Source organism: Equus caballus, chromosome 1 (genome assembly GCF_041296265.1).
Source record: "Equus caballus isolate H_3958 breed thoroughbred chromosome 1, TB-T2T, whole genome shotgun sequence".
Classification (NCBI taxonomy): Eukaryota; Metazoa; Chordata; class Mammalia; order Perissodactyla; family Equidae; genus Equus; species Equus caballus.
In genome coordinates, this window is record NC_091684.1 from 10,456,957 (window position 1) to 10,481,880 (window position 24,924).

Below are 24,924 nucleotides of genomic sequence, written 5' to 3' on the forward strand. Positions count from 1 at the left end.
CACATTACATGCTAAAGGTACAGGACTGGACCACCTTACGGACTCACAAGACAGTTGGGTAGGGTTTGTGCCTCCAAAAATAAAGCTCCCAATATTTAAATGTAATAGCATATATCTGGCAATCAATAGTCAAGTGATTTTTTAACTACGCTGCAGAACAGAAAAACAGCCTGCAAATGAGCCTGTAGAACTGCATCCCAGAGACCCCAACAAAGTATGCAAGAAATGCAATAGAACGCACAGCCCAGATGCCGCTGCAAAAAATATCCCTAGACCAAATGTTGGGGTGGAAGCAAGATCTCCACATCTCAGGGACCCCATGGTCCCTGCTCCTCAACGTACATCTCTGCTCCCTTCTCCTCAACTTACTTACCTGCTTGCAAGTAGACCAGAAGTGGCTCCCCAAACCCCTAAATGTGTAGGACCCTCCATTCAGCTGCAGAGCCCACCACCAATTGGCTCAGTCTCTTTAGTGCCCCAGGAGTGAATTCTAGTTGATCCAACTCATCTTTCTTGAGCAGGACAACAAAAGTCCAAGGTAACTATCCTAGGTCCAACCAAAAGATCAGATGCCCTTGGGCCAAGTATCCATCTCAAGTCCCTTTAAATATGGGGTGGGGGTTGTATATAGAGTTCTGTGGCTTTGGGTACCATCCAAGTTAGGGACTTGGTCCAGGACTGAAAGAGCAACTCTGCAGAAGATATGTTGGGGAGGTGATAATTTGGGAGACTTTTTTTCTTTCTAACAATGATTATTATTACAATTATGCAATATATTTAGACTTTATATGTATCTACATGATGTTCATCCACTATGCCACCAATATTTCTAGGCTTAAGAGAAAAATACCTTTTATATAAAAAGGAAGAAAGACAAAAATGTATGATAATTCAAAAGAAACTATTTATCAGGGAAACTGGAAATGACTTGCAGGAACTCTGGAACTTGTTCTAATGTCTTTGCTCATTCATCTATCTCTGAAGGTTGAGAAAAGAGGGCTTATTTCTAAATGGCATTAATTCATGTCTCCTTCCTCTCAGCCTTAGGCCACTTTGCTGGCTTCTCTGCCTGCCCCAGACCAGTGAAATACAAACTTCTCGAAGACAAAGATTACAGGTGCTTCATCTTTGACTAATAACAACAGTTATATGTCAATCATATCTCAATAGAGCTGGAAATAAACAACAGCAGGAATTAACATTGTGTACTGGTAATATACACATATTGTGCTAATCACTTTACACCCATTATCTCATCTAAACCTTAGAACTACCCTATAAAATAGGTACTGTTATTAATACCACTTAAAGACCAAGGCTCAGAAGTTAAATAACTACCCCAAATTCCACAGTGAGTTATGGCACCTGCATTCAAATCCGAGAGGTCTGCTCCAGAGCCCACCCTCCTGAACCCAATGATATGTCCAAGACAGCTCATTCAGAAGTGTTAGGATCAGGATGTGGGTGGATGGATGGATGGATGGGTGGATGGATGGATGGGTGAATGTATGTAAGGATGGACGGATGGATGGATAGATAGATAGACAGACAGACAGACAGACAGACAGATAGATGGATGGATGTATAGATAGATAGGTGGGTGGGTGGATGAGTGTATGGGTGGAGGGAGGGAGAGATGGATAGATGTATGTATGGATGGATGGATGAAAATGTTAGGAAAACAAAAAGTGACCCACAAAGTGTGTACTTTGGTGGCCAGTGAGCTTAGCGGCATTAAGGCATGTATCTGAACGAGGTTAAAGGCATAGATTTGCTATATTCCTGGTTTAGCTAAAACCTGGACCCCTAATAAAAAGTCCCCACGATTGATCCTAAAAGCATAAGGGTCATATGCGAGGGAGAGAGGGAGGAAGGGATGAAGGACAGAAATAAGCGTGTAGTGAGTGTCAGTTCTGCTTTAGGAGCTTTCACAAATCTGAATTTGTCTGCATCAGCACAAACTCACCTTCACAAATGGGAGTAGGTCAGAAGAGTCATCTTCATATAAAAAAGACATCTCATTATGTGTCCAAGACCACAGAAGCAAGTCAGAAAGGTTTTAGCACCTTCGTCCATCTCTAAACACTGGCCCTTAATGACAACTTTAAAAGCAAAAGGCTTTGAAAGAAAGCCCTTTTGAAAAAAGATTTCACACTTGCTTCTAATTCTCCTGCTCCTTGTGTCAGTCTAGGTTCAGTCAGGGGAGCAGAGATACCACGAGGTCACAGAATAGGGCTTTATTACAGGAATCCAACTGTACACAGTTATGGGAGGAGCTGGGGGAGGGGCGTGAAGGTCTGGAAGGGGTGCTGGAGGATCAGCAGTCAGTCACCAAGCAGTCCATCTGAGAGGGCAGGCATCTCCAGCCACCAACAGGACTGCCAAGGGAAGCTGGGGAGAGGCTTCTGAGTACCTGCCATCCTGGGGTCTGTGGCCATGCATCTCGTGGTGGGCCTTAGGCTCCAGCTGGGCACCAGGGCATCAGGGCCAAGAGTAGGGAGGAAATGCTGGATGCAGATCAGAAGAGAGCAAAGACAAGCAGAAACCCATTAGGTACTTCTGCTGCCATCCATCACCACACCTGACAGCCAACAAACCTCGGAGAGTAATGGCCGTCCCAGTCTGTGTATATTCCTCTTTGGGCCAACTCTAACCTGGAACCACACAGGCAAGGGGATGCTGGGAAATGTAGTTCTCAGCTTAACCAAGGCAACCCAGCACAGTCCACTAGACACCCTCAATTAAATATAGAATACTTAAAGTTATTATTCACATCTTTGGGGAGACTACATTTTAATCATAATTACATGATAAATATTTCATGGAATATATCTTTGTCATATAATTAGGAATAAAAAATGTAATCTCAAAAAGATGCTAAATAATTCAAACGGCTGAGGACGTGATTAAAGCCATGACTGAAATATGGTCAGAAGGTAACTCAAGGTCTTCAAACATGAGCTCCCAAGAAATGTGTCACAACCAGGTGTTTAAAAATAAAATGAATGGAAATGACCCAAAAGAAAACATTTTGTATGGCTTTAAATGTGGGATGAAATCCTAAAGAATATATCCAGGTCATGTTACAATCTGGCAAGAAATAGTCAGTTTATGAAATCAATATCCAGTCTTCTCTGGCCATTGCTAAGTGGTGGCATTCATTTCCCTCAGTCATTCTGAAGATATCATCTTCCATTTTTCAAACCCCTTGAGGTTAGGCACTGCACTATGTTACTTCAAAAGGCCCTCACAGAACCCAGTCCAAGGATGATTGGCACTTTGGAACCATCTCTTGACAAATTTCAACCTAATTCCATATTTGCTGCATCCTACCTCCTATAAAGCACTATGCTTGGTGCTAGAGAGCTGTGAACCAGGGGGGTTCCTGACCTCTAGAGGCTAATAAACGAGCACTAGAGACCACTCATGCACAAAATTTATTCTGAAATAGAAATAAATTGGACTTTGATAAGTGCTGTAACTGGAGTACAAAAAAAACATGCTTTGGGAATACGGAGAGAAGTGAGATTGGCATCACGTGGGGAATCAAGGAAGGCGTCGTACAGAAGCTGGGAGCAGGCCTTGAAGGCTAAAACTTAGAAAGAAGGGGGTGTGTATGTGTAAGAGAGAGAGAAAGACAGAGAGAAGCAGGGAGAGGGGAAGAGTATAGCTGAAGATAAATTGAGGAACTTGTTGGGGGGTAAACTGGGGTGTGACTTATCAATGGATCAACTCAAATATTCTCCATACCTGTGGCTTCCATCATTATATTCTCAAACACAGTAAGAAACACTCTTATCAAGTTTTACATCCAGGGTTTAAAGAACTCATGCCCTATGGAGGAAATTGGAAACTCTTAGACAGGTCAAGCAAACTCTTTTTCTTTTCTTTTTTCCTTTTCTATTTTTTTCAGTGAGGAAGATTGTTGCTGAGCTAACATCTGTGCCAATCTTCCTCTATTTTGTATGTGGGACACCGCCACAGCACGGCTCGACGAGCAGTGTGTAGGTCCGCAGGGCCACTGAAGTGGAGCACATGAACTTAACCACTGCACCACCGGGCTGGCCCCTCAAGCAAATTCTTTTTTTATTTTTTAAAGGTTGGCACCTGAGCTAACATCTGTTGCCAATCTTCTTTTTTTCTTCTTCCTCTTCTTCTCTCCAAAGTCCCCCAGTACATAGTTGTATATTCTAGTTGTAGGTCCTTCTGGTTGTGTGTGTGGGACACCATCTCAGCATGGCCTGATGAGCAGTGCCATGTCTGTGCCTAGGATCTGAACCGGCAAAACCCGGGGCCACTAAAGCGGAGTGCGCAAACTTAACCACTCGGCCTCGGGGCCGGCCCCTCAAGCGAACTCTTGTATCATGAAGTACATCCACTCTTCCAGGCAGTCATTCATGTAGCATGCATATATTTATTAAGCACCTACTCTGGTCCAGGCACTATAAGGAAAATGAAAATCAAGACAGTCCCTGCCCTGAATGAACTCATTACCTAGCACAGAGTCTGGAGCTGGGATGGGTCGATAAACATTAAAGGAAGGAAGGAAGGAAGGGAGGGAGGAAGGGAAGAAGAAAGGCAGGCGGTAAGGCAGGAAGGCAATAATACATGTCATCATCAACCATAAGACAGAGAAACAAAATGGTATAGTGGGTGAAGTGTTCAGGCTCCAGAGTTAAGCTGGGTATGAATCCTGGTCCTACGGGTACTAGCTGTGTGACCTGGAGGATGTCACTTAACCTCTTGCGGCTTTGGTTTCCTCATCTGTAAAACAGGAAATGGGGTTCATAATATCACCCTCGTGGTTTGTTGTGAGAGGGAACACTATATAAGGAAAAAATGATCCAGCGTCCTCTGGGAGGGCTGACAAAGTCATTTAAGAACTCTGAGCAGGACGACGTAGAACACTTCAGTTTTTCTTACTCCAAACCTTCATCTACTGAAATACTTAAGAAACATAACAAGTCCAGACTTGTAGAAGCTGAGAACCTCTGTGTTTCAAAGGCAAAGGGCCAGCAGGTCAGGCCACAGCGGCCTGGAGAGGAGCCTCAGGGAGCCTTTCAGAAAAAGCTGGAGCCTTAGGTCCACGCACCCCGGGGCACCCAGTCAAGTGGGGGACTCGGGCCTCCTGACGAGCCCGAAGCTGTTCCTGCTACTCCACATTCTCCCCAGGAGTCTTATTTCAGGGTGGACACTTTGTTTCAACAACAAGTAAGTTCACAATACCTTCCCAACACCTTCCTCTTCAAAATTACAAGTCTTGGGAAGTCTATACACCACCTAAACAGTCGCCTTACTAATGTGCACTTTTTAACATCCAGTGGTGCCCCAAACACTTGCCTTCCGAAACTACAGAGGCATGTTTTTCTAAACGTGAGCTGCGCCCAGAAGTGGGGATGAGAGCATCTCCTAAGTTACCGCCTGGCAGAATCCCTCCACAACACGTGTTTCAGTGTTTTAATGTACTGCAAGTAAAATGTGCTATTTCACTGTGCCCTCAAAAGGCCCAATCATTTCATAACACGTGCCAGATCAGATCCAATGCTTGGTCTTGTGGGCAGCAATGAGCTGATTTATCCATTGCCACCCACCACCGCCTGGACCAAAAGGCACAATGGAGTCTCAAGCATCTATTTCAAAACTCCACCAGCAAATGGCCACATTTTCCTAAGTCAACTTTTGCACAAATGCCTTTTATTGTCTGCCTATTGATTAAAGGAAAGAAGAGAGAGAGAGGGGAAGAAGTGAGAGAGGAACAGAGGAAAAAAAGAAAGGAAAGACTGCATGCCCTGAATTACAGATCTGTCATTAGCTGTTAGCAGCGACGAAGGGAAGATCTTGAATGACGTGCCATCGGACCATTCAGCCTGGTGCACGGGCCTCTGATCTCTGACGGTTACGAGGCTATCATGAGAGACTCCCGATATTTTTCCCAGCAAGCAATGGGCAGTGATGGATGATTCCATTAGAAGAATGGCCATGACTCCATGTTTTCGATGAGGTGCTCAACACTCAATAAGAGGTCAGGCATCAAGAAGCTTTTGAGATCTCAGTTCTTGGGATGTCCAAGGAGTTGGTATATCCCTCATTCAGCAAGTTCCAATATAGGTCAGAGGAGGCTTGTTTCAAACTGATTTCTTCAGTTTCCAATTCCCAACCTTTATCTGTATTTGTGCAGGGCTAATAAAAGCAAAGATGAACCCTCTTCTCCTAAAGGTACTGACAAATCCACCCACAAATATTATAGGCTTAGACTCTGACACAGCTGTCACCCCTTCCAACATGTCCACTTCCCTTTCTTGCCAGGGTCTTCTCCTGAGTTACCAAAAGAGCAGAACTTTTTACAGGCATTTTTGTCCCTTTAATTTCAAATCTAAAATTAGATGCTCAAGGCAACAAGTATTGAAAACAACTTTCCCTAGGGGCCAGCCCAGTGCCATAGCAGTTAAGTTCATGTGCTCCACTTCAGCAGCCTGGGGTTCACCACTTTAGATCCCAGGTGCACGGACCTACACACTGCTTATTAAGCCATGCTGTGGTAGGCGTCCCACATATAAAATAGAGGAAGATGGGCACAGATGACGGCTCAGGGCCAGTCTTCCTCAAAAAAATAATAACTTTCCCTAATCTTACTTTTCCTTCTCATCTGCTCCACTAAGAAGTTCTAATCAGGGAGAAACCAGTTTAGAATAAAAAGACGAAATTGATCAGGAATGTTGGCAAGAGGAACAGGAATAATCCTCTCTTCTGGATTCCATTCATTTTGGATCAATAATGATAAGAAAATGCTTTCTGAAATTTTGAGTGGTGGCCAAATCAAAATTTTGCCTTGATAACCCGATTTAAATTTCAGGTTAGTCCTACTGTTTCCCAATTAATCCTAAGAGGCTAGTTTCTCTGCACGTTTCCACTGTTTGTCCCCAATCACCAGCTTAGAGGTCTTGGGCAAATCAAACTGTTTCACTGTTTTCAGCCAAAAAGCGTTTCTTCAGAAATATTAAGTGTGCCCAACCACAGTAATGCAGACAGCTACTCAAGTATTTCCAGGCAGAAGCTCTGTCCAACGTACAGATCAAATATTACTACGATTATCAACCATGTGTTAATATCCATTAAGAACTTCCCCATCAAGAGTTAAACATATTCCCTCTGCTCTCATTTGCTTTTTCTCCTAAGTCAAGACAATTTATCACAAATTCTCTGTCAGTGGAGTCCAAATAAATAAGATTTCTCTTACTCTTCAAGAGCTATAGATTTGAGTCAAAAACAAAACCTTGGATAATGATGGGCAGCACGAGCACAGGCCATTTTTGAAATGGCTGCAAGGCAGAGGTGAAGTCCAACATTTAACAATACAAGTTCTATTAACATAAGCACAGTAAGTGGAAAGCCAAGCCACAACCAAGCATCAAGCTCAGTGAAGAGTGCCCATTCTAGATTTCTGCTGGTAACTGAGGTCGCTGTTCACCTGATGAACGGCGACAAAGGGTGACGTGTTGAGAGCCTGACTGTTAACATACTTGTCCGCCACTTCCATGACCACCTTTAAGTCGGTCACATGGGGACAGCTGGGCTTCTCCTTAATGTCACCAGAAATCTTGATGAACTAACAGTGAACCCAGCAAGAGAGCTGCTTCTATATCCAAAGCTTGATGAAGGTGGACATTGCCACTGATCCAAGCAAGGATATTTCTTTAAATGGAGAATGCTAACCACTGACTGCGATGTTAAGTTGTGAAATGATGAAAGAATTGAAGGATTTTTGTGAGGCGATTCAATAAGAATGTTAGGTCTTACTGGCTGAGAAGATGTGTAATATAACCGAAGACAAATTGCCTGGGCTCTTTAAGAATACATGGCTGGTGCTAAGAAAATCTTCAAGAGCCAAGTATTTTGAGAATTATAAAGTGATGTTATAACAAGGTCAGGAGTCTAGGTACATAGGTTCTAAATTACTGCAATAGCCTATAACAGAGTCCTATAAAGGGGATGAAAGGTACTTCGTTACAACCTTGGAAAAGCAAACTGAGGTGCTTCTGAGACCAGTGGGTATAATTTGTATGGCTTCTTCAGGTTTGCGTTAACTACACAAAGTTGGCTAGGATGGTCAGGGCTCAAAGAATATTTCTTCGGAATTTGGTTAACGAAATAAACCATTGGAAATGAACCTTCAATTACCTCAGTCTGACAGTCTACTGCATTAAAGCCCAGTAAAGCAAAGCATCTCTTTTTCCATTTCTCTATTCAAGCCAGGTGATTTGGAAAGTCGTACCACCAGCAGTGTATTCAAGCAAAACAAAATAAAACCAAAAGCTTTTCATTTAAAATAGTTCTAAAAGCTGGTTGCCAAATCATGAGTTACATTAAACGGGCAGGGTAACTCATGTCCTGTTGCCCCAATTCCCATTCTCTATAAGTCACCGTAGAGTCTAATTTTTACCTTCAGATTTCTTTGCATCAGGACACAAAATACTTTCCAACTAAGAAGCCAATACCCCATGACAATCCCAGGACAAGTTCTGTGGGTATCCTTCGAAAATGAAAGCATCGTTGCAACACACCACTGATCAAGGGAAAAGTGCCTTTTGTACTCAACGGTCCAATTGGTATTTGTGGCCACCAGGCTCGGCAGCTTTCATTTCTCTTAGAGCTAGTTCCAAAGCAACGTAGCCAGGTGCCATTTTTAAAGGAAACTGCTGTAACCAGTCCCAACAGTTTAAACCAGTGCTTTCCCTAGTGAAAGATGGGCTACCCAGAGACATTTCAAAGACTTAGGCGGGGAAGCCAAAGGAGAGAAGAACCATGAAAGGAGAGCTACGGTTTACTTCTTGGATGACAACACGGATGTTTTATTTTTAATACACCTAATCTATTGTGTACTCAGCTCGCTCACGTATTTTCCTAGGGGAAAGAAGTGTTACATGATGCCGTTTTCACCCCTGAAAGAACCAACCAGTCAGAGAACTGCCATGCCTTCTGTAATGGTGGCTGAGCTCATACTTCCAGAGAGGAGGGCGCTCAGCTCAGCCACTCCACTGCACAACCTTGGGGCTGCTTAGTTGTCTCCCTACAACTAGGAAGCGATCCTTAGTAGCTTTGTCCCTTTCCTTCTACATCTTATTAACCACACCTGACGTTGAACAGGGGTGGGTTCATGCCAGGATAGAAACAGCACACCATTTATGCAAATTTTAAAAAATATATACATGGATATTACCTGAACATAAAGGCATACATAGGTACAAAGCGTAGTAAGAACGGAAAACGGCAATGGGGTGAGAGAGGGGTACAATTGAGGCTTCAAGTACGTGCAAAGTTTTATTTTAAAACAAAGAGTTTAATATGCCAAAATAACGTTTTAAAATCTAGATGGTGGGTTTCTGGGTGATTCTCTGAGTTTTTCTGAATGTTTGAAATGGTTCAGAAATTTTTTTCTTGTTTTTTGGAGTTTTTTTTATTTTTCCTTTTTCTCCCCAAAGCCCCCCAGTACATAGTTGTGTGTTTTTAGTTGTGGGTCCGTCTAGTTGTGGGATGTGGGATGATGCCTCAGCATGGCTTGATGAGCAGTGCCATGTCCTTGCCCAGAATTCGAACCAGCGAAACCCCTGGCTGCTGAAGCCGCTGAAGTGGAGGGCGAGAACTTAACCACTCGGCCATGGGGCCAGCCCCAGAAATGTTTTTAAAAAGATAAACATACCGGCAAATTTAAGAACTAGAAATCCCATAGATATCTGAGATCTACATTAATTTATTAAAAAGAAAAAACCTGAAATCAGCTGACTAATAAGTGAGCAACGGATTAAATATTTTTCATCCAAAGAGAACAGGGATTTGCTGTTCATTGCCTGTGTCAGGCGCACCCTAATAACCAATGTATATACTCATTTATAACTCCATGAGTTAGGTGTTATCTTCATTTTACAGATGAGGAAACTGCAGCTGAGAAGTTAACTTGGCCAGTGACGCAACGAATTCAGCACCGAAGTCAGGATTCAAAGCCAAGTTCAAAGGCTGGACTTGCCCAAGGCCTGACTCCTCTTGCCACCGTCACAGGATCTCCTGCTTCCAGGCTTCAGATGCTCCAGGGGGTGACCAGCCACCCATTACTTCAAAGAACACTTAGGATGCCCCTCCCAAAGTAAATGTCATGAAGCCACCTGGCCAGTACTGCATGTCACACCATCTCAAACAAAATCTTCAAATTTGTTCACCCAGGCATTTTCACATAAGGCGGTTAACAAAATTCAGAAAGAATGTGCAGAAAATTCTGAAGGATGGATAGACACCAAAATGTTATCTCCTATTATAGGATATAATTATATGACAGTGTAACTCACTTTCTGCATGTTGTCACCTACATTTTTCTACAATGAACATACTCCTCCTCTAATAGTTACTAAGTGCTTATTGAATAAATTAACCAAGCTAACGGTCACATGTCCAGTGCACTGGACACCAAGTGGCTCTATTCCAAAATTATATTGAAAATTATTTTGAAAAAGGGACCATCTCTATCACTCAACAATACCAAAGTGGCCCAATGTTCATGCGCCAGAGTATACATAAAGACGTGGTCCCTGGTCTTGAAAGAATCTAGGAGAGGATCAAGACGTGCACATATGAAAATACTAAAATGCCAGGCAGTAACTGCCACAAGTACATAAGCAGGAGATGCCTCATCCAACTTTTGAGAAAGGGCACACTCATTTGTGAGCTGGAGCAAGGACAGAGGCCCTCATGGAAAACAGGATCTTGAATAAGACCTTGGACCTTGCAGAAGGATTCAAATTAAAACTGTACGAGCAATTTGGAAAAACAAAAAGCCTGAACAGACTGTGAAAATTGGGAACCAACATGGGCATCTGAGTAAAAGTGAAGCGAATAGCCTGGCACTCTGATTAACAGAATCCCAGTAAACTCCAGGGGGGGAGGAGTTGGTGGGGGAGGCGATTACAGAGAGCAGAGGCTCAGGGTCAAAGAAATTTGGGGAAAACTGGGTTAAACGAAGTCACAGGCATTTCTTGTACTGCTTGAGTTCTCCAAGCTCTTAGAGGCTAACGTGGATGGAGTCTCCTCCCACCAAGCAGAGAGGCCTAGTCTTATTTGACCAGAATCCTTTTTTAACTGAAGATGTGCAAAGCACAACACTGTACGAAACCTCAAGTTGAACAGATACAGAAGGCAAAACAATGAAGTGCTTGAATGCCAACGCAAACTGGGTAGTCTGGCCTTGGTCCTTCTAACAGGGCTGGATATCCCCGCCTGCCCGGAACAAAGGAGGACCTGCTAATACACCTTTAAGTTTCTACACAGTAGAACTCAGAACCAGATATTGCTGCCACCAGAACATTCCTATCCAAGTGTCGGAATTCCCAGCGGAGGGCAGCCCAACCCCCATTCTTCTGAGAGCACCTGGCCGATCAGCCGGTCCCTTCCTGGGGATCTGCAGGCCTCGGAAGATGCTCACCTTCTTACAAAGTGACTAAAGGGCTACCACGAGCAAGGGGGAGCTCTGGGGGATCCCACGCATGGCAGGATAAAAAAAGTAAGAGTTTTTAGTCCTGTGTGTAGACAGCAGTTTTTTTTAAGTTAGAGGCGGCAAGGAACTTGTTATAAAATCAGTTCAAGGGGCCATAACCAGCATTTCTTAAAAAAAATTTTAAAAAAAAACAAGCAAGCAAGCAAACAGTACAAAGGGCAAGTAATGTTTTATAAAACTTTTCTCTGTTACACATACTGTATTGACCTCTGTGTTCTGGACTGCGATTCAAACGTATTTCTTATTTGGGTTACAGCTTAAAGGTTTGAAAGTCACTGCTCCAGAAGGTAGAGGATTTAGGGCCGAGACTGGAGGCTGCCACATTCCCCCGGATGGGCGGAGGGGCCCCTTTAAGGCGGTGGGACAGTAGCAGTAGAAACAAAAGATAAACAGAACAGACACTTAACAATAGAGAAGAGCATTTGGCTAAGGGAAACCAGTGAGAACGCCAAGGCCCTGGTCATCTGGGGAAGGCGGCCACAACCATAACAGGCACATCGTGACAGGAGCCGGTTAAGAGGTCCTAGGGGAGGCAGGGAGACAGGGTCAGGGTGAGACACATTTGGTTTCAAGCGACAAGAGGACATCCAGACGGAATTACAAAAAAAGCTCTCCTACACCACGACCTAAAAAACAGGTCCCCAACATTTCTTTAATTTAGTCACCTTTTACGACACCATATTAATTCTCTTTCAGTTAAACAATGTTTTAAATTTATGTTCTGTCCTCAACCAAGTGGTTATGACTTTAAAAAGCACATAATCACACTAAAGAACCAATACCATCAGTTAGTCTCCGGCTATTACATTATTTACCATCCCAAGGGCTTCACTGTGATTTAGCATTTGATGGATAAGGACAGGCGGGCCTGTCATTTGGCTCTGTGTGCGCGCCCGATGACTGCATCAGCACAGGGAGGGGAAGCCGCACGAGCCCGCCTGCACTAGCACTACCCGGAGAGAGCCGTGCCAAAGGGCGCCCGTCAGCTGCCGCTCAGGCTGTGCCCATCCTGGGAGGCGGCACAGCTGGCTCAAGGGCCCTGCTGATCCAGCAAGAGGGCACGAGGGAAATGGCAGAACTCCAACAGATCACTTTATCCAGGGCTGAATCCCCAGCGTAGAGCAGAATAGACGTAATGGAACGAGGCAGTGTGGACCTAAGGGTAAAATGTCATCCCCACCAAGCCCTGGATGAAGGGACTGTTGCTTTACAGAAGCCTTTTTATGAAGTTAATTACATTAATTACCGACATTTAAAAACATGCAACATTTAAGGGTTCTGAATCTCTGATTTATTAGACAGCACGGAAATAACAAGTTTAGATTATTTTACAAAAAGAGCTCAAGCTGCTCATAAACAGCAACTGGGCTTGCTGGAGGAGAAAACAATTCTTCACACTACTGCACAAGGACACAAGACTCGCCATCCTACACAGAGTCAGCACGAAAGGGCACAGAGACAAGGATTTTTAAGACAGAAAACAGAGAAATCCACAGACTAAATAACATGTCCACAATGACTATAACACACCCCTGAGGGGATAAGCACGTATTTGTAGGAAGCAAAACAAAGCTTTCCACAGAGAAACCACTTTGACGAGATGATTAGGTGGACCTGCAATGAAGAAAATACATTTCAAAAGATGGGTTCAGACTTACACTCAGTTTTCACCTTAAAAATAAGACCCTTCTCTGTATTAAAGAATTTTTCTTAAATACACCACGGATAAAATAAATTTCAGTAAAGGTCCAAGTCCCATTCAGAAACATACATTTGCAAAAATATAAACAAAAAACACAAAGTTTGACAACAAAAATACTATTTGGAACCACCCAGAATAGGCCAAGCTAAGTTCGTGTTCTGCTTCAGGGCATTACATTGAAATGAATCTCATTCTCACTGTAATTTTTTTCTTTTTAACCTTAATCACCAGCGGCTGGGCAACTGAAATGGACATGAGAACTATATAAATGTCAGAGAAATATGTAAACCTCATTAATGTTTCCAAAAATTCATTTAGAGATAGAAACAGGTCCAAATAGATGCCTGTCTAAATGTACTGCAATTACGTTACAATTATTTTTCCAAATACACAGATATGCTCTGTCTTTTCTCAGCTCATTACTAACTCAAACAATTTGCCCTTCTGGGATCAATTGTTTGCTAATAAATAATTGTTTACAGTCACAAAATGATGTTAGGAGGTTTTCTTATTAGTTTTCCTTCTGCACCCTAATAAGATTGAAAACTAGCTGATTCCCAAGAGTCTAACCTTAACCTCGCTTTGTTTAACAGCCCAGGAAATGATGAACCATCTGCTTCAGAAAATAATGGACGGCCGAGAGGAAATATTGTTTAATTGTAGATTAACCTCCTCATGAGGCAGTCTGAAGCAGCTTTAGAATTAGCAACTATAACCAGCAAAAGAAACAAATGGCTCAAGAGCCTTTTCCTCTACCGTTTAAGGTCCAGAAAGAAGGCAAAGGGATTTTTATTACCTACATTTATTTACAACATTTATTTCCACAGTGGAAACAAAAATCATCAAGGTCAAAACTGACTCTCAGAAGTGCAGTCACTGCCCTCCACTTTTGTTTGCCCAAGTACCTTTAATGCAGCAAACCATCAAACCATCTCATGCACTTAAGAAAGTGTTCGTTTAAAAAAAAAATCAACAAAAACCTCTTTTCCATTATTTTCAGGTTCTTATATTATTTAAATTAATATTTTTCCCTGGTTTCTTTGTTAATAGTAATAAATCCACCATTGGGGAGTACGAATTGTTTTATTATCATCAACATGGCACTTAAGTAAATGAAATCTTGTCAAGTACATGGTGACCTACAAGTTCAAAAGAAAAAAGAACAGCATGAGATCAAAATGGCCGGCCAGGACAGGAGACACAAAAGTGAGAGATTAAATGCAAACACAGCCCTTTATCCAACAGGCTTCACATACTAAGTCTTTTCTAAAGTCAAACCGGTAAAGGCATACATGCTATTCAATATTTAATACTCTGCCCTCTCAGGGACTCCCCCAATTTAGCAAGGGCACTATACCATTTTAATTCAGGACAGGACAGGAATCTGAAAATAGTCAGTTACTCTGTAAATATTTACTGAGGAATTCCTTCAAGCGCCTGGGTAGAGAAGGACAAGGAACGGGACAAAGACACTTGGCGTGGGTATTTAACGCTTTAACAAGTGCCTGGACGTCAGCTGCCCCTTGAGCCTCGTGCAAGTAATTAAGGACAGAGCTTTGCCCTGTGGTACCAAAAAATGAAATGGTTCCTCTCTGTCAAGTTACAACCAAGAGCCAAAGACATCTATGAAAATTTCAAAACTAAGGAAATTTGCTATTCCAGGCAAGGCCATATTACTCTGCGTTTCCAATAAGACCCGAAGGTCATTCGCTTTGTGTAAATATTAAAGAAACAACCTCTGTGGAGAGGAAAGATTTTTGGCAGTTCAAATTCTTAAATATCTTAAATAGAATTTGCTAAAATAAATTATTCTTGAATTCCTCAACTTAATTTTGAAGCAATGAGCTAGTAATAACTCCAGAGATTCAAATAATAGTGCCTATTCAAGAAGAATGAGAGTTTGACATTCTTCTCTACAAAACAACTAGGCACAATTTTATCCATCAGACGTCTATCAACCTACGGATATTGAAAGCTTGGGAGAACAAGATAAAATCAATTCCAACCCTACAGTCAGCTGTAATATCGGGCAGGCATCAACAACGCTATTCATGAATTTAGAAAATTAATAAATCCTGGGTTGAATGCAAGAAAAGGCTCAAACACAGGTGAAACATACTCACTTGGGTTTTGTTTCTGCATCTGTCACTTGGCGAATGAAGATACCATCTTCTGGATGTTCTGTGTCATCCATTTCATACATATATGATGATGCTATTGCAAGTGTAGTCCCATCATTACTGAAGGCAAGTGATGCGATGCTGGTGGGGTACCGATGGAACTGACACAGTCGCTTTTTGTTAAATGGATCCCAAATATTTACGAATCCATCAGAACCACCTGCAAGTCATTTCAAAAGACTTAAAATGGTTCTTAAAAGCACATACAGAAATAACCATTATCTTAACAGCTAATCTTTAAGGTCATATAGAAGTTACACTTTGCCCAAGGAGCACTGTACCAGATTTTTTTCCCCTAAATACCATAAAAAGCAAGCACAAGTTTTTAAAAAATTTTGCCTAAGCATAAACATCTAGTGTTCAATTAAGAGCAAAAATAATGTTGTCTTAGTAATTAAATACAGGTTAGCATGCCATACTTTACCTGTGGCAAATGTATTGTGGATGTTGTGGAAGGAAATGGCATTGACCGGGTAAATCTGCTCAATATTGTTTTCTTTTAGTCTGTGACACTTGAAGGCGTACTTCTTCTTTTGCACCTCGGGGCTTGGGTCCAGGTACTCAACTGCCACTCGGCCTTCAATAGAGCTTAATACATAACCCTGCCACGAGGGAACCAGAGGACAAAAATGGTGACTCCAGCTTCCAAAAGCAAGGCACTAATTCTGAAATTCAATCCACACTAAAGAAAGATAATTATTTCAGAAAAGAAAAGATGCAGAGCCAGGCACTATTTAACTAAGGGTTTGAGCTGTACTAACACAGCTATGATCATTCCAAAAGCTTAAAAACACTAATACCTGTTTGATTTAAAAAAAAAAAAAAAAGGCTGTCATCACTTGCTTTCTTCACTGTACCAGTGCCTTGCACACTGCAATCAAAAATGTCCAGTTATTTTGTCAAACCTAAACGAGCATTTTAAAGTGTTTCAGTATTATTTACTTATTGTCCTGTCCAGAAGGAGACTCAGATTTGTCCCATCAGCTGCAATGTATTTGTCTTTGCTCTATGCCTCTGCATCTCCAACAACTCTAAGAACCAGTGTGTTTCCTTCACTGGGGCTATCCATAATCTAAACCAACTGGAAAGCCAGCTCTCCCGCTCAGTCTCTCCGCCTCTTGCATTTAACTACAGCAAGTTGAGTTTACACACAAACAACAGATTTTCAGCAACGTTCAAAAGTGGTTTACAATTTCAAACCTCTTCTCACTTTTCTTTGAAATGACACTATGTCAAAGAAAGTACGGGATAACAGAAATATGAAATCTATATTTTATTTAATTTTTTAAATTCTTCAAGGTATAAAAAAGATTCCTGAAAAACTACTTATGTATTTCTTACAAATACATAAGTATACAACTACTTTATATTTCTTACAAAGAAAAATAAAAAACCAAGAAAACCTTACTTTTAAACTTCCATTGTGAACTGGAAACAGTGACAGAAGATTTTAGATATAAGACATAAAAATAATATTTATAAATGCAAGGAAATTTTAATCATGTATTTAAATCTCTGAAGTTTCACATAAGTGCAATTCCTTCTCTTCAGTGGAAATTTATAATTTCCTGAGAAAAAGAACTGTGACCACCATTTGAGGTGCTAGCCTTCTGAGATAAAGGGCCAGAAGAACTGACATAATTGCTTCAAGCTCCACAGTCTGACTAAAGGACAGCCACGAGATTCCAAAGATATCTGCTGTTTTTAATGACTTTTCCTCTTGCAAAATTCCTGTAGCAGCTAACCACACCACCAACTCCCCTTCGAACTTTCAGGATTTGGGGGGAGCAGCTCACTAATAAACAGGGTAACGGCCTTTAACAATGTTGATGGAAGGGTGACCGGCCCGTACACCGCGAGTTAGTCCTGACAGGAGGGGCGTTGCCTCTCTAACTTCAGTGGCATTCTTTAAAAAAAGAAAAAGCCAAGTTCTGCTATCAGGTTGGGGAAAGAACTCTATTAGTATTAGGGTTACAAAGAGGCAAAAAAAAGAGAACAGCAAATTCCATAATCCTAAATATCCAGATTTAAATTTTAATTCACTGGTTACTAAACTGAAACACCTGAAAAGCTCTTGGATCAGTAGACACCTGCCAAGCCTCCTGGACCGGGATCAACAAGGAATCAGAAGACCTCTATTCAAACCGGCAGATGACTTGACCACTCTGAACATCCGGGTCTTCTCTAAAACTGGGTTATTAACACACTACCTTTTAACAAAAGGCTGTCAAAAATAAACCTAACAGCAAATTCTAAATCACTACTCAAAAAGAGAGAGGAAAAAAAGCAAAGCTTTAAAAGGCAGTGACCAAAATCATGATTATATAAGACCATGCTTTCAAATTCCAAAGGGGTGGGGGGTCAGTACCTGCTTGTTCGGAAATGCCCGTATGCAGCGGGTCTGGTACTTGAGGCTGGACTCCCGGCGCTGCTGCACGTAGCCCATGTTCCGTAGGTCCCACACCAACACTCTGCGGCCCGCAGTGCCCACGATCAGCCGGTCTCCAGACACAGAGAGGGTGTACACCTTCAAGAAGGAGTAAAACTTCCAAAAATCATCTATTGCCTGAAAATGGCATTCTGCCCCAAAATAAAGTCCACTAAACATAAAACCACAAAAAAGTTAGCTGATGAGGTTCCCAAATACAAGTACCAAACTTTAAATATTATAGTTACACAAACCAAGTAATTTACAAAAAAGAATAAACCCAAGTAACACTTAACCAAGTATCATGTAATGTACATTCAATTACTTCTGCAAAAAACACTCAAAGACTTAATTTTCTTTGTTACTAAAACAAATTAAATAATTAAACAATTTTTCCAGTCTTATTTAGTGACAATATAAAGGTGTAAAAAATACTCAAAAAGGAGACAACAAAGCCATAAAACAATTCAAGATACCTTTCAATGGGCTTGTGGCTTTTCATAAAACAATCATATTCAAAGTTACTTTTCTACGATCACCTTTTGGAAAATTTCATTTTGCAACTCCAAAAATCTTGACTTTCCCAGCTGCCACACTGAATAAATAAATAGGCTTTTCCAGGAAGAGTGAAGGAGCCATCACTAATTAGCTGCTTAGTTGGTTTTGATGGCATACAAACTCAAAATTAAAAGACAAGGATAGTGGTCTGGCATATGACAAAACAAATTCTTGTGCCTTGATGTCACACTAAACACTCAAGACAGAGTTCATCCTTAGGGAAAATTTAAAAAGTGTTTTTTCCCCTAAAAGCATCTATTTTTTCCCTCTTAATGCCTTTTCTTCAATATTAAAACAACTTCCACAAAAAATCCCTTTATAATAAATCACAGAACTTGCTGCAAGCAAGCATTTAAAGTGGTTTATTTTCAAATATGTTATTTGGGGACCAAACAGAGAAAGCCATTCACAAAAATGATGGCAAAATGTATTTTCCTGATCATGTTAAATCATTTCTTTTTTTAACCTAGACTTTAGATACACAGTTGCTCTGATTACTACTTTCAATTAATAAGCAACTCTAACTTAATCTAATATTTTAAAACCCGAAGAATTGCTACAAAAAATGAAAAGGCCCCAGGACCTGGTAAGATATCTCTTTAACATTCAGTAATTAAACCATATGGTTAGTAATCACTATCATGTTAACTATATACCACCAGCCAAAAAACCTAAGTTAGGTTTAACAATGTAATGACACAACAGTCTCTACCACCTGGCCTTAAAATTCAACAAAGAATTTGACCAAGGGAAAAATAAGGAACTAAAAAGATTCAAAACAGATTTAACATAGGCGTAAGAAAAATACAAGATTTACTGTAATTTATTCAGAAAACAAAATGCCTGCAGAAAAACAGAAACTAACCTAAGACATGAAACACCAAACTTAGAAAACACAGAATCCAGATAGAAATAGATTTATAATAGTACAATCAGGTTGGGAATTTTATCTTAAATCTTTACTATACAGGTGACACACAAGCTTCTAATAGTGCTTTCTATCTCCAATGATCATAAATCAAGTGAAACCACTGTCATGCTACTGACTAGGTATATACATTTATCAAAGAAAGTACTAAAAAAAGTGACATAATGAACCTTGCTGAACCAATAAGCAGCTTGATTCAGTGTGGCTGTCCATTATATGATATTCTGTCAGCAATTTATCACGGCTCTTAACATGTTACATACGACCATAAATCAAAACTAGAAACAATGCAATTATTTTATTCTGAACAAAGGTCTTGCCAGGAGTAGATTCGACTGTGATGTGACAAAAATAATGGCTCTTTGGGTGCACTACAGTATATAATGACGGCTAACAGGAACTGAATAGTATATTTACACTGAGGAAACAGACTCAAGTGAAGGGTACCTTTAAACTGCTAAAACAATCAATCTTTAAAATTAACTACCACCTGATAAAGTCTGATAAGGATACAGCAAGAATGCTCAATTACACTTTCATTGTAAAGATCAAAAGGTTAAAATAATACGGTTTCCGTTTTAAGAAGCTTTGTTCACTAGAGCCTTCAAACTACATCCGTCAATATTAAAAATAAATAAATAAATAAATAAATGGTAAAAGCCAGGGAATATAGGACACCGTTCTCACTAAACTTGAAATGATAACCCATTTCACCCTCTTAACAGTAAACTCAAACGAAACCTCAGGTCGTAAGTGAAAAGGAGTGATGCTCCATCCTACTTTCTGGTTTGGGCACATCAAACCCAATTTAAGGCAATCCAACAGTCTTTGCTAAATGACTTCTCTGAAAATGCAGTGAGTCGCTTTTCAGTCTTGGGACTGAAAGCATTAGCCATTCACAGAAGTGAGTTTATTTAAGCTAGTGCTCTCCAGTACAAATATGACAACTGACAGAAAAAAGTGGATCAACATACCAAAATTAATTTTCCTTTCATCAAAATATTTCTATGTAGGTGGGTGCGTAAAACAGACTGGTCAACTTTTCACTTCTATATTTATTACCATATTCATCAAACATGTACCAAGTCAAATCGCCCCAAGGACGACAAATCCTATTATGAATATAAAGGGCCTACCTTTTCGGGCTGAGAGAAGGTCCCAGCATTACAAGGAGTTCTGGGATCCCACAATTTGACTGTCTGATCCCAACTCCCAGTAACCATCACATTCACTTCTGGACAGTATTCAACACATCGGATAGGGGCGTCATGGGTTCCAACAAGATTTTCTAAAGGAAAAAAAAAAACCCACCTAGGTTTACTACCTCTGCTAAACAAGGATTGCTCAAGTGAACAAGAGAAGGAAACATTCATTCAACTGTAACGAATCCATTTCTATCAACTCCACAGAAAAGTCTGCATACAGAAAAATTTCTCCATGACTACAAAGAGTCATCCATTCCTCTGTTCACCTTACAGTGCATAATTTGATGCGCTGGCATGGTACATATCAAACGCTGACTTGAATTCCAGATTACATTAAAATGGTAGCATTAAAATCTGTTATTTTCTTCACTAGACTCTAGATTCCTTAAAATTAGGAAGTTTGTTTAACTCTGCATAGTCATGTATCACATAATGACATTTCAGTCAATGACAGATCTCATACAGGACGGTGGTCCCCTAAGATTAACACCATACAGCCTAGGCATGTAGTAGGCTATACCACCTGTGTTTGTGTAAGTACACTCTATGATGCTCCCACAACAGATAAAATTGCCTAACAACGCATTTCTCAGAATGCGTCCACGCATGAGCGCAGTTCTGACTGTATCTAGTGCAGGATATGACACACGGTAGGTGCTCAAGAAATACCTGTGGAAGGAACAAATGAACGGAGAACTCTGGTCTTCTGCATCTGGATAAAAGTTACCACATTAAGCCAGTGCTTATAAGAAACTTATTTAAGTGGTAACAGGATTATCTGAGAGCCGGCAACACGAAGGCAAGGAGTCTTATGATTACTCCACTTGGTTTTCATCATGGGTCAAATTTCCAATACATACACAATTTCTTTCCTCTCAATTTCAACTTTTTACGCTCATTCCTTCATTCAACTAACATCTACTAAATGTCTTCCATGTGTCAGAACATATGCCACATGCTAAGGAGACAGCAAAGAACAATATGTGGTCCTAATTTTCAAACAGAAAGACTACATGTTTAAAAACATGTCACTTAAATAAGAAAGAAAAGCATCTCATGAAGTTAGGCAATGACCTTCAGAGAGTAAACAGCTAACTCCCTTCATTTCGGTCTCCAAGATCTTAAGTTCGCTTTTCAGTGTTTTTTTTCTCCTAAGTTTTCAAACAAATAGGACCTAAACCTGCAAACTAACTTACTGTGTAGCGTCAGCTGCCAGCCAACAATAGCAAACACCTGCAGTTCTAAGCTACAGGCCAAAGTCACTTTCTAATTGGGTGCTTATTTTTTTTGACAAAATATTGTGCCCTCCTTCTCACTGTCCAACTCCTCTTCATCTAGTCATCTCTCTGTGCCTTGCCATCTGCTTCAAGTACTTCTATGTCTAATGTACGCACACACCAAAAAAAGCTCTGCTAGAGAGCTCTGTGCATTTAGATTCCATTCCAATCTCTGCTCTGCTCCAAAGTCACCATAAAAACTTGAGTAAGTCATTTCACACCTAGACCTTCTAAGAAATGAACTAAAAGAAAATGTGTCATCTTGTTATTCATTCAACAAACGCCAAGTGAAGCATATTCTATCCTAAATAATTATACAAGCAGGACTAATACAGCACATGGACACGATTGGTTATGTTATAATGCTAGATTCTTAAAAATCTATCTTGCTGTAGTCTAAACTTCAGTAGCTTCTGAAAAGAGAACTCAAACATCAGCACTGTCCTGAAAAGTCCTAATGAAAAGTGGACCACTACAAGAACCAGTCCTCTTCTGAGGACAAGGTGAAGGTCAAATACTGAAGTGTCACTTCATGTAAACCCCTGGGATGGAGATCATTACGGGCTTTACTGAAAAAAACACATGCATAATATTTTGTGATCAGTAACTTAACGGTTATCATTTAAACAAAAAAATCTTAAATTCAAACCACTTCTATTTGTATCCAAGCAACTTAGGAACTAAGCAACTCAGGAACTACTCTATCTAAATAAACATTTATACTCTCATATGCTAGCTGAGAAAACAATAAACTGGTAAAAAAAAAAAAAAAAACCTGGCCATATTACCTTGATCAGTGTTCAAATCATGCATTTTCAGTTGATGGTCTAATCCCCCACTCCAGGCATGCGTTGGATCCTACAAAATAAAGTTTCAAGTTATTTAAAACTTACAGAGCTTTACAAAGTGTTTCAGAATTCCTGTTTCTGCAGCCAACTGTCCAGTTTACACTCAAGATGTACACTGGGCTCAAGCACTCACTGTAAACAAAAACAGCAGAAAAAATAAAGCAAGTGGTCAGAAAAACTACTATGTCAGTAAATTAAGGAAGCACTATTCACCACATAGCCTGAGAGTAAAGAGGCATTCCTACTTCCTAGTGGAAAAAGAAAAAAGTCTTCCCTTTAATGAGGCAGCCAAATTTTACTGTCTTGTTACAAATTTCAAATACAACTGTCCTATGTCCTGAAACTCTGCAAGATGACTCCACTAGACTCCACTTGAAAGGGGAGACCGAGTTTCCGACGTCTGCATGTCCCCAGAGCCAAAAAAAACGGTACCTGGCTCAAGGCAAGCGTTCAGGAAACGCCAAAGAGCTGTCCAAACAACTCCACCGACAGAAGCCTCTACCCAATACTCGAAAAGGGACACTATTCAGAGGAGAGGGCGGCGGCGGAGAGAGGACACCTACGTAGAACGCGCAGTCCAGGACGGCGCCGGTGTGCTGGTACTTGAGCCGCATGGAGTTGGCCGGCACATCGTAGAGGCGCACCGACGTGTCCCAGGAGGAGACCAGCAGGAACTGGGAGGTGTTGGGGCTGAACTTCACCGAGGAGATGCCGTCCTCGGGGGGCTGGTTCAGCTTGAACTCGTTAGAACCGGTCATCTACGGAACAAGCGCCCAGAGTCCCCAAGGGGCCGGGGGCTGGGCTGGCTGGCGGCCGACCAGCTGGGGGCCCCATCCCAGAGGGACCCAGACCACGTCGGCGACGAGGCCTCTGCGCCTGCGCACAGGCTGCGCGCCAGCCCCGTCGGGACTCTGCCCCAACCCCCGCCCCTCCTAAGCGCCCCAACCGGCCGGGCCGGCGCCGCCGCACCCCTAACCCCAGCCCCCAGCCCGGCCCGCCGCATCCCTCCCGGCCGCGGGCTCCTGCACTCGGCCCTCCCCGGGGCCTGCCGCCCCTATACTCCGATAATAAAAGAAAAGCGATGGGAGCGAGGCGGGTTCCCTGCAGGCGGCTCCGCCAGCTCTGGGCCCGGGGAGCCCCGAAGAGTGCTCCTCTGCGCCCCGATGCCTCTCCCCGCTACCTTGGACTCCCCTCAGAAGCAACTTTGCCGCCGCTCGCCGCCGCCGCCACCTCCTTGCTTCCCGTCAAGCACTCGCAGCCCGGGCGAAGAAGGCGGAGAGGAAGCTCCAGCGTATGCCTGCCATTGGCTGATTTCAAAAGCCAACGTCTCCTCCTAGGCAGCCGATTGGTCCGCTCGGAGGCCCGGCGTCGGTCAACGCAGTCATCCTGTTCCGGCTCAAAGGCAAACCGCGGGTTTTCCGATCACGTGGTCTCGTTTCACCACCAGGCGGAGGCGCCCGCGCTCCTGCTGGACGAGTGAAAACTACAATTCCCAAGGAGCATCGCGCCAAGGCTGCGCTCACGCCCTCCCCAGGCTTGTGCGGCACGCTGGAAGATGAAGTCTCCCTGGGGTCGAAGCCCTGCCTGTTCTCTGGATAGCAGGCGGGAGAGATGCTCTTTCCAGTTGGACCCGTGGCCCCTCCTCATCTCAGTTAGTCTCTCGGACACAACAACCCCATTTTGATCAATACATCTATGGAGCTAAATTATTCTCCCTTTCACTGGACGTGCAAATGCCTATGAAGTTAACCAAAAATTGAAGTGGAGAGGAAATATTTGCTCTAATCAAATGTATTATTTTGCTCTGGTTTTTTCTTATTTTCCTAGAGTTTCCACCGATGAACCAGGGGCTCATATTTCCCATTGTCTTAAAATCTCTTGATCTCACAGAAACTCATCCTTATTTATACTGTGCTTTATCTCTCCATTCTATCTTTTCGAAAACATTTATTGAGTGCTTTCTGCCAGGCCTGGAGAGAGACTCTGGGAAGATGCATTAATCAGACCACTCCCTGCTCTGGAGGAACTCCCTGTCCGGAAAAGTGGACAGACTAGAAAACAAATAATTACGATGTATTAAAGCTCAAAGGCTTCTTTTAGACATATTTTTAAGTAGGATACCAAAATGACAGTTACAAACTTCTCCCCCACCATGCCCCCACTCCACCAGCTCCTTAGAGTTGAGGCTCAGTTTGCTCCATTTTCTGTTTCTAGAATCCTCCAGAAATAGGAGAATCAAGAAGGTTGCTTCTGTAATGA

General features: G+C 41.9%; 1 protein-coding gene across 4 annotated transcripts; it reads right to left on the bottom strand.

Moving 5' to 3' along the window:
• Positions 1-2,221: 2,221 nt before the first annotated feature.
• On the bottom strand, positions 2,222-24,135 carry BUB3 (BUB3 mitotic checkpoint protein). Of its 4 annotated transcripts, none has more exons than XM_023637695.2 (8): positions 23,846-24,044; positions 23,229-23,423; positions 22,606-22,675; positions 20,472-20,623; positions 17,790-17,948; positions 15,846-16,023; positions 15,365-15,581; positions 2,222-2,507 (listed from the first exon to the last, which is right to left on the bottom strand). In XM_023637695.2, exons 2-8 carry the CDS (start codon positions 23,421-23,423, stop codon positions 2,456-2,458), a joined length of 1,023 nt encoding a protein of 340 aa, XP_023493463.1. In that variant the 5' UTR covers positions 23,846-24,044; the 3' UTR covers positions 2,222-2,455. The 4 variants fall into 4 exon arrangements, with proteins under 4 accessions (XP_023493463.1, XP_005602229.1, XP_005602228.1 ...); XM_005602172.4 differs by lacking the exon at positions 2,222-2,507 and adding an exon at positions 9,731-12,062 and having other exon boundaries at positions 23,846-24,076; XM_005602171.4 differs by lacking the exon at positions 2,222-2,507 and adding an exon at positions 11,690-13,153 and having other exon boundaries at positions 23,846-24,135.
• Positions 24,136-24,924: the final 789 nt, after the last annotated feature.